The sequence below is a fragment of the Pundamilia nyererei genome, unplaced genomic scaffold (genome assembly GCF_000239375.1).
Source record: "Pundamilia nyererei isolate P.nyererei 1_Seehausen unplaced genomic scaffold, PunNye1.0 scaffold00100, whole genome shotgun sequence".
Lineage (NCBI taxonomy): Eukaryota > Metazoa > Chordata > Actinopteri > Cichliformes > Cichlidae > Pundamilia > Pundamilia nyererei.
Window position 1 is genome coordinate 794,252 of NW_005187501.1, and position 10,877 is coordinate 805,128.

Genomic DNA, 10,877 nt, shown 5'->3' on the forward strand with positions numbered 1-10,877 from the left:
CACACACACACACACACACACACACACACACACACACATCCATACATTTGGGAGAGCAGAACAGATGGAGGGACAGAATGGCTAGTGCAAAACCAATAATGAACTCAAACTGCACCTCATGTTGTCCCTGCTGGCATGTGTTAGTGTATACTGTGTCTGAGCATGATTACATTATGTGGCTTTTTTTTTTTTTTTAAATAGATAGACATGATTTTTCCATTACAGTTACACTTTATGTACAGTCAATTCCTGCATCTATAAAATATTCTATTCTACATTTCATACATATAATATAGCATGCCTGTTTCCTGCAGTCTTTCAAGAAGTGTGTTTCTTCTTCCAGCCACAAAGTTTCAGGCATTTATGTCCCCTCCATCTTTGCAAATTGCTGGTTAGTTTCTTTAGCACAAACAGAGCTGACGCTAAACAGATATGAGATGTTTTGCAAACTTTGGGATACAACAGGCATTTCCAAAGAGTGGTTCTAAAGCCCCAGTAACGTTCACATATCATGACTTAATCCAAAAATGCTACATCCAAAATGTCCAAGTTAAAAAAAACACTGTTTGCATGACCCACCTTATATCCATTTTCAGAATTATAGTGATCGTATAAATATAGTTGGTGACTAAAGAGGGAAGTTCAAAGCAACCTTAGAACCTAGCGGTCAAGAATGAGGCAGTTTCTGTAAGAAGGTTTGAGTTTCAAGCAATAGTCCTCTCACATCAAACATTCACATTTAAAGCTCTTTAAATTCGAGTTCCTTTTTAAAACTGGTGTTTTCCCCATTTTTACTCTGCTTCCTGTGGTCACAGTCATTGAGCACATGAATCATTGATCAGTATTCACCTCCAATTTTAGATCAATAAAAAAACAAAATATAATGGTAAAGATTTTGCTAGAGGGTATAAATCCACTCTTACGTCTAGTCTCTGTAGGTATTCCCATTTGTTTTTATCTGAAAAAACTGAATGTAGGATTTATGTTTCTCGTATGCTCATATCTGCTCATAATGCTGGGCTTACACTGTGCGATTTTTTCAGTCGCGCGATTCAGCTCCTGCTCAAACTGTACGATTGACTCGCAGGGGTTAGAAGTTCATAGGTCACGATGCAGGGTCTCACACTATACGACCCGATGCTCTGATGCAAGCTGAGTGCTCACACTGTGCGTCCATAAAATTAAGGTTATAACAGAAATTCTGTCGCTCGCTCTCCCTTTCTGTCTTTCACTCACACAGACACGCACACCACCATCAACTTTGCTAAATTGCTAATGAAAAACATTAATCAGGCAGCAGTGTAGATCAGCATAACGAATGAAGAACTTAACCTTTGATTATGTAATGCCGGGCTCACACTGTGCGATTTTTTTTTGGCCCATTTTGAGCCGATTTTTGAGTCGTGCGACCGTTTTGGCGATCGGCCCGATTTTGGCCTTCATCGTGCGTCGTGCATCGTGTAGTATACGTGGGGTAACGAGACGCGATTAACACCTCACGACCAGCTCCCGATCATCAATCGCTTGGTCGCGAGGATTTCAAACCGCAGTTTGTCACACTGCGCACGCGCAAACACAAATGTCAGCGAAAAAGACGGCGCAGCAAGGCAGTGCAGCGTGTGATCTGGACACAAGCGATGGAGGTACAACTTGTAGAACTTTGGAAAGCTCATCCGAGCCTTTTCGATGTGGCCTCACAAAATTATCGCGACACAACAACCGTGAAAATAGTTGGATCTACACTGCTGCTCAATCACAGCTGCCTGACCAATGTTTTTCATTAGCAATTTAGCAAAGATGATGGTGGTGGTGTGTCTGTGTGAGTGAAAGACGGAGAGGGAGAGGGAGCGACAGAATTTCTGTTATAACCTTAATTTTATGGACGCACAGTGTGAGCACTCAGCTCGCATCAGAGCATCGGGTCGTATAGTGTGAGACCCTGCATCGTGACCTATGAACTTCTAACCCCTGCGAGTCAATCGTACAGTTTGAGCAGGAGCTGAATCGCGCGACTGAAAAAATCGCACAGTGTAAGCCCAGCATAACTATTCTAATATCTGATATCCCAGAAGCATGAAAAATAAAAAATAAAATGGCAAAATGTAAGCAAGCATGTTATGGGAAGAGCCAGGAAAAGGACCATGATCATTAACAGGAGGGAAGTTAAGTTCTTAACTTCCTCGAGGTCAATTCAGATTTAGACTTTTTTTTTCTCTTATTTCTTTTTCCTTTGTCGACATGCAGTATAGGGATTTCAGAGCGCACTGCTTTCACTTCTGATGCAAGTCACACACAGTATGAAACTGATATTTTCACTGACAGTAACGGTGGCATAACAAAAGAGTAGTTTACTTTTCCAGACGTCCCTCCATAGCAGGCATTTACCACCAGCAGAGACATTGTGGATGGGGAGGCAACATTTCAGAGATACTGCGAATAACAATGATTGATTGAATTCAGTTGTTACAAGAGGAGGTTAGAAGCTTTTAGAAGGCAAGGGGGTGGTTCCCACGTCCCTAGGAAGTGGGCACACAGCCATGAACATAAGTACTGACGTCATTTAATTTACGGTAAAAGAGTACTGATCTTGTGAAAAAAGAAGAAGGAAAAAAAAGGCGTGGGGTGCACTAAGAATGTAGACTTTAAGGCATTTTTCTTTTTTTGGGAGCAGGTCTGCATTCCTGTGCACGTGACGAGCATTCTGGTCAGTGCACGCATGATGGTTTTCCTGTAATTTTATTTTTATACACAGCGCTATTTGGAGTTAGTCTACATGTAATGTGAAACAGACTGTGTGTGTGTGTGTGTGTGTGTGTGTGTGTGTGTGTGTGTGTGTGTGTGTGTGTGTGTGTGTGTGTGTGTGTGTGCAGGGGAGCTGTAAGTTTAGTGGAAGCTTCCTGATCTAGTTATGACGAAGTGTAACGTAGCCGTAACTAGCACAGCTGGCATTCCCTTTGTTCTTGCTGGTATGTTTCAGATTCTCTGAGCAAAATCACATTTTCATTTGCACAGTTGGTCAGATAAAAAACGAAAAAGATTGACCATTATTACTCTCTCTAACTTGCTTCTAATCCCTTTTTCCTGCCCTGGTGTCAAGCATTAAGGAGATTGTCCAGACCCTGACAGCCGGATAGACTCTTGAGTGCAATAACAAGTCATAAATGAGTGAATGCGAGAGCCTGGTTTGCTAACTGTGAATATGACAAACCCAAGAAACAGACAGACACTGAACAAACAGAAAAATCTATCATATCCTTCCTGCCTCTATTACTACTAATAAAAACATTTAGCCAAAGTAACCAAAGTAAAGCACAGCAAAGACCCTTGGAGAATAATTGCACACTGCTGCTTGCATAACCTGAAGTTAACCATGATAACAACAACATAAATGTCATTGTAAGCACAACTGTTATAGAGACAGTACTTAATCAGTAAGTCAAACATTTATAAGTACCAGAGCTGTGCAGGCATGTTTTGGAGCACTTCACTGAGGCGTGGCTCAGCTGGTAAAAAAACAAAGTTTGCTGTTGCTTTGCAACCTTTGTGCAACTCTGAAATGCCCCATCAACAACTCATTAGTTACAAAAGCACATTCAGTGTGTGTGTTTGTGTGTACATGTTTAGGCGTCTTTGTAATGACAGAAATTTGGTATGCCACTATAGTTGTGGGGACGAGCAGTGACTTATGGGGGACAAAATGCCAGTCCACACGGGTTTGAAGACATTTTTGAGACTCAAAATGTGGTTTTAGTGTCAGTTTGTCTGTATTATTAATGATAAAACAATAAAAGCAATACTGTGTGCAGGAAGCACCTGTCTTGATGTTTGATGTTCGCACAGGCTTATTTGAAAAACTGTAATTGGAATTACAGATGGGGCTAATAAGGAGTTTGTTTCGTGAGATAATTATGTCCACCGTTTGGTGTTTGAATTTCTGTTTTGGTTTTTGTTTCATGGTTTTTGGTTTTGGTTTTTGTTTTGGGTTTTTGTTTTGGGGGGGGGGGGGTCACACCTATCAATGGGTAAAGGGAGGGGGAGGATGTAGAATGTTCTCTGTGGTAACACGGCATTGTTCATTTCACATGTGCGTGCATTTGCATGGGTTCACTGACTGAGGCATGGCTGTGGGTGGTGAGTGTCAATCCACTGTAGCTTATGTATTTCTCACCATCATTTGCAAACAGTCTAACAAGGTGATAACAAGTGTGTCCCTTCAGATAATATCCAGTTTGTGTTTAAAAAGGTCAAGTTACACATCACCATGTGCAAATCCCAAACGTTTATCAGTTGATCAATGCACTCAAGTTACAATAGTTGTTCCAGTTCATTGTGAGGGATTTTGTGTTTTTGCTTAGAGTATTCGCCCATTTTCCTTACCGTGAGGTATTCAATTAATATGTGTGAATAATATGATGAATTTGTGAACATAGTGTTTTCTTGGCGTGGCTCTGTAGGTGTCAGTGATATACAGCGGCATTAAAATGAACATTTTGAAAGTGACTATGGTGCATGCATGCAGAAAGCTTTTCTGGTCTGAGGTAAGAAAAAAAAATGCCTTTCAGCTCTTATCGCCTAGCTAGCAGAACAGGAGAAATCACCTCCCACTGCTGAGCTGTATCAGTGTGCAGTTAATTGCCTTTTTAGAGAAAAAACAAAGGGGTATGTGCGTGTGTTTACTTTTTTTTTTTAGTTCTTTCCATTTTCTTTTTCGATTAACCTCTCTTGCACTACAATATGGTGCAGGGTCGGTGCCTGGAATTGTCCCCATAACCCTGCAATCCATCATTCAGCTCATTTGCTTAAAATGAAAGCAACAAACGGAATTGACAGAAAGTGATACAAACCACATTACACAGAGACGGCAGCACAACTAGATGAAGAGGGAGATAGAGGAAATGACAGATAAGTGGGAGTGATATGGAGAAAGAGACAAGGATAGGTGGGCTGTGCTTGGCGTGACGGCTGGATGTTCTCTGAGAGCTATAGAAGACAAGGTCATTCAAGGTTGCCTGTCGTGCTTGATGGGTTACAGTGAGTGGTGCTGATGGGATGAAGAGCTGGAAGGGTTTGGCTGGGGAGGGGGTCCTACGTGTCCCCATGTCTCATTTATATAGTTGTATATGCCGACACTGACACACTGACAAAGCTCTGTGGTGATACATGCCTCCTCTGTCCTGATATGTCCAGTGTTAATGGCTTTGTGTTGTAACCTGCTATGTTAGTTTCCTCTAAAGCCAAGGTCTCTCATGGCTATTGCATTTGTCACAGTTTATAACCTTGCTTACATCACCGTAAACCATTAATCCAGCCTCTAGAGTGCATGTTAGATGCTACATGGCTGTGTTTTAGTTTGTAATTTCAGTCAACCTGACCCTCTTTTTTATTTATTCATATATGTATATATATTTTACACCAAAGAAAAGACTTCTTAGCTTTGCTTTAATCTTCAAATGCTGCTGTTTGGTACAGTATGATAGGGTAGTTAATATATAATACACTCACGGTAAAATGAAAGTACACCCTTTTTCAATTCACCTCTTTCAGGTTCTTAAATATCAGGGTATAATGATAATCTGGTACTCAACAGGTCTCTAAATGGCACATATTTACTGCTTCCATAGAAATTAGGAGGGTAAGTACTATCCCATTGCCAGTCTTCCCAGGAGTGAACAGATACCCAGGAAATTCATCCAAAGAGCTGGCCATGCAATGTTCCGAGAAAATGCAAAAAAAACCAAAAACCCAGGAACAATATCTCAGATTCTAAAGGCATCAGTTGGCTTGTAAATGCTAGTTAAAGTTCACGAAGAGTACATTGATATTTCTTTAGTCTTGTTCTGACTTGGACAGGTTGCATGGGAAAGATATTCTTTCTAAGTTCAAAGAATAATATGGCAGTATGGCTTAGGTTTACAAAGGACGTTTTTCCAGAAAGAAGTCTTGTGACTTGTGGAAAAACATCCTTTGGACACATGAGAACAAAGTGAGGATGTTTGGCTTTAATGCACAGCAACACATTTAGTGAAAGCTAAACACAGCATGTCAACACTAACACCTCATATTAAATGTCAAGCATGGTGGAGGAGGGGTGATGGTTTGGGCTTGTTTTGCAGCCACAGGCCTAAATTCTACCATCACTGAGTCAACCGCAAACTTTTTTTATATATTGAAGTATGAGGCAAATGTGAAGCATCTGTACGATAGCTAAAACTTGGCCAAAGCAGGACAATGATCCCAAGAACGGACTGTCCATAAACCTCAGTGAACAGAAGTAATGGTGTAAAGAAGAGTGGACCAAAGTGCTTTCACCACAATCTGAGAGTCTTCTCATTTGACATTGTTTAGCTCATTTAAAATCTGCTATGATATACACCTGCATATTATGTTGTGGTATTTTTTGGCTTTTTTGTTTTTTTACTGTATATTCATATGCTTGGCAGGCATGAGAAAAAGACTTGTCAAAATATGTTGGTGGCTTGCACTGGGTCACACTCCAGACGCCTCTTAGCCTTTTTCCATCCATATGGTGCCTCAGAAGGGCATCAGTTAATGCACGTGCGTGCGTGTTTGTGCGCACATTTGAACATCCGTGCGTGTCGCTCTTCCTCTACATGTGCTACAGTGCAAGTGAAGAGAATCTGTTGTCTGTTCCATTGTCGTCTTCTGCTGCACTGTACTATTTGAGTGCTGCAGAAGTAAAATGAGAACATTGATTTCAGCTAACGCTCAGCCACTAGTCTCTGATCCTGCAAGCCTGGCATTTTGTATAAGATAAGAAAAATGTGATGGAAACTGTAACGCAATTACCATGACAAATCACATCCAGGGGATTTCTAGCTCAGCAGTATACATGCCATCCACACAGATGCAATGTCCGCAATAATGCAGATCATCTTGACATTGCCGGTGTTGGACACAGAGCTACAAAGGCAGAGAAGTTATTCTACAAGCTGTGTTTTTGCCTATTTTGTTTGACTTCTGAAACTTGATTCAGTGTTTTAAATGTTTTTTGAATGTTTTTAAAGCTTCTTACTATGCACATAGTATGTCATACTTCTTTACTGTACACCAAAGAGTGCATGCATCACTAGGTATATTCAGGTATTCGCAGTTAGACCACATAACCCCCTTTTGTTCCACTACATTGCTTGGCAGGTTAACCACTGTTGTGGTGTTTATTTAGGTCAGTTCCATGCTGACTGGAACGCTCACTAAGCCTCTCTGGTGTAGTTCCCAATTATAGTTAGGAATAAATCGACTGAACTGTTATAGCAAACAGATCTACTACATAATATTGTGTCAGCTTGATGAGATGTCGCTGGTACAATAGAAATCTCACTACAATCCCAGATTGGCACATTCTCATTCACCTAGAATCTCTTGCTACTTCCTGTTTCCTGTATGTGACTACTCTATGCTGTGTAGTTTCACCCACATCCTATATGTCCCCGTCACATTTTCTCACGAAAAAGAGTGCTTCAAATCGACACAGTGGTTTCCAGACCTTTATGACTGGAAATAGCTTAGTAAAATAGAGTAAAATATTGCGGAAGGAAGTTCATCAATAATTAAAAATCTATTTTCATTTCTTCCTCCTTAAAAAAGTTTAAGTTTAAGTTTAACATGCCATCGATCGGCCTCTTGGTATTTAGTTGGGAAATTCCCTCCTTACTAAGCACACCCATGCTGTTTGCAGTGCAACCTAGTGCAACCGCATTTCTTAAACATGAATATTGTTTGAAATAATTATCAGAAAGAAGAAATGAAAGGATAAGGGGCCTGAGAATGAATATATGCATTCTCAGACATTTCAAACATTTTTAAAAGTCGTTTTGCGTTAACATAATATGATTCATGTCTCTGCTTGGGTTTCTCGAATACATGCCTCAAGTCTGTGTTTAATAATAAAGTGCATTAATTCTTTTTCTCGCCTGTTTTTTCTTCTTTCCATAGTGAATGAGTATGTGTTTATGGTCCAGGCCAGAGGGATCCAGATCAGAGAGAACGTGAAGAACATTGGAGCTCAGGTTCTGGAGCAAGTAGTGAGGGGGTCTTACAGCATAAATGGCACAGGTAAAAACATGCCCATGCACACTAGTTTATTAGAAATGTTTAGCACAAATGCTGTCTTTCATATCCTTACAAGAGAATGGGTGCAGTGTCAAACAATGTTTAAATAAGGAAGTAAAAGAAAAAGCGCTATGGCGTTTTCACATTTAAGTCTGTTTGCTTTCCAGTGAGTGACTCATGCTTGCCTTTACTAGAAAAGATATTTTGAATGACAATGAAAAGCTGTCGGTAAAATACAGGGTGTATCAAAAAGAATCAATCAATTTCAAAGTCCTTTAGTTCTGCAGCTGTTTGCTGGTAATGACTGAAACACGTGCTGTTGGAAAAAGGGGAATTGTAAGTTTCACGTGATTGCCTGTTGGTGGCATTAGTGGCTCCAGACATGCTCACCAAAGTATGGGACAAGTTTGACTATAATAAAGACATGTATTCATATTGTATAAATTACTGTTAGCTTCTGTGTACATTACTTTAGAAAATGTCCACCTCCTGAAATCATTTTCTTTTTTTATACACGCTGTACATTAAAGCATGAAGCCGGTCATGTTTTTTTTTCACTTTCAGATTATTCTTATGACTTCAACTTCAGCGAAAGCGATGCTCTTCCCACTACATACCTCCCCGAGGGTTTCACCTACCTCCCCTCACAAGTTTGCCCTGAGAGGCTGCCCTCCATGAGTAAGTGCACTGTTAAAGTTGTGATTTTAAATTTAATTTGAATTCTTTCCTTAGAACCAAACTCCTTATTCTGTAATAACAAGTAGGTAACAAATGAAAAAAAGGCTCTCAGTGGAAATGTTCCTTATGCCTCTGTATTTATTTGTTGTAGTATTGAGCTGTGAAACTGTTCCAAGAATATGTTTTATATTAGTTTTGATTGATGACGCATCAAATACAGTACTGTGTTATAGCACAAGCAGGCAATTTATGTCCCAGATTTCTCAAATGTTGCAGGCTTTGACATTTTCTTAGTCACATTCCTGTGATCTTTTTCCTCTCGCTACTGTTCTTCTTTACTCGCACACCGTGTCTCTTATTTTCTCCCCCACGCTCTTGACCTTTCTTGCTTCATGACTGTTGCTTGACTCCCTCTCACTCTCTCTTTCCCCCACGCACAGAGGGCAGGTTGGAAGTGAATATGAGTGAGATATCTCTTGAAGAAGTGGAAAGATCTTTGCTGGAGGGAAAGCCCAACATTGCCCCTGGAGGCTACTGGAAGCCCACAGACTGTTTACCTCGCTGGAAGGTAAGTGCCCACTGAAAAAAACAATCTTGTGCGTAATGTGGCCGGTGGAGCAAGAAATAGAGTGGCTTCATAGAGTGGTTTGTATATTGTTAAAGTATGGCTCAGCAAAAGCACATCAAACAGACCTTTTTGAGGAATGTTGCTTAACCCTCCTGTGACATTGCAAAGAGACATTCAAGCCCTGCACGTTATAACATGCATGTGCTCTGCACACTTGGGTTTCTATTGAATTGTCACCTTTTTATAGATAGTCGAATGGTTGTGCATGACTTTTTTTCCATTTTGTATATAAAACAAGCCTCTCACACAGTGCAGTAGCATTAGGTTTGTAGCGCAGGACCTGCTAAAACCCGCCTTTGCCCCACAATAACACCGATATATGTGCATGCTTAGTTGCTATGTTTTTTTTAACACGTTGCTAAAAGTAATGTGGGCAATAGCAATGCAAGAGTTTCTATTCTCAGTGTTCAGTGTTTCAGTGCAGAGTTTGCATAGCAATGTCAAATGAACAGCAAAACCTTAAAACTGCAATGAAGACAAAAATATTGTTTCCACAAAAGTTCATTTTTTTTCTGCGTTTCTGGGGCATTAGACAGCAGCAGAAACTCTCCATGAGAACACGAGAAAGGTGTGTTTATTTATACACAGAGCATAGCATAGCAGGAGTTACTTCATAAATTACTTATGATAAATTATCAGACACTGAGACAGGATCGATCTCACAGCAAATGAGTATTATGTATAATAAATAAGCAATAGCAGTTTAATAATGGTCTGATCTGTTGACGTCTATGCGTGTGTTTAGCACACATAATATCGGTCAAGTACTGTGACTGATTCCGGCATGTCTGATTTGAAGCTGTGAAGAACATGTGAAGCTTAGCCATAAATACTATCACTGTAACAGTAGTAAAGACAGCACAATAACATATTCTCTACCTCAACAGGGCTTCAATCTCACCATGGGAAGGAAATGATGAGAGGAATTATCAGAATTTCTCCTCTGTGTACCTTTCCTTTTATGCCCTTTCTTTTATTCTGTTGCTCCCTGTGCAAATAAGATTGATGGAGCTCTTCTATTTGACATTCAAATTCCAGAAAAAGTACACATAAACACAAAGTACAGGAAGTAACCTAAATTACAGCTCGTGTTTGTGCTTTGCAGTATTGTTTCAGTCTTTAATCTTTAGCCTAACAGTACTTTTTTTTGTGCCCAGTAGAGTGATCTTGCTTTCCATCTGTCTGTATCTCTCTCACATTCCTTTGCCCCAAAGGACCGTGTATGGTCTGACAGCATTTTTTCCCCTGTTTATCTCATTAGCCAGCAGTCTCTCTCTCTCTCTCTCTCTCTCTCTCTCTCTCTTACTCTCTCTCTTTTTTTTTTTTACACCTGTCTCTTTTCTTAGCGTCTCATAGCCAGTTATATTCTGTGAATATTTCACTTTTTTATTGATCTTCAAAAGAAAGTGCAAAACAAGAACAACCATTATTACAAATAAACGCTACACAGTCATTCAGCTGCTCAGTGGGGTTTTTGTTTTTGTTTTTTTTTGGGGGGGGG

At 40.1% G+C, this 10,877-nt stretch overlaps 1 protein-coding gene across 1 annotated transcript in view; it reads left to right on the forward strand.

Moving 5' to 3' along the window:
• The window catches only part of b4galt5 (UDP-Gal:betaGlcNAc beta 1,4- galactosyltransferase, polypeptide 5), a 33,749-nt gene that overhangs the window by 16,540 nt on the left and 6,332 nt on the right, over positions 1–10,877 (forward strand). Inside the window, exons 2-4 of the mRNA XM_005740430.2 lie at positions 7,954–8,073; positions 8,635–8,748; positions 9,189–9,316. Coding sequence (XP_005740487.1) covers positions 7,954–8,073; positions 8,635–8,748; positions 9,189–9,316 — 362 coding nt within the window. The remainder of the gene's footprint in view (positions 1–7,953; positions 8,074–8,634; positions 8,749–9,188; positions 9,317–10,877) is intronic.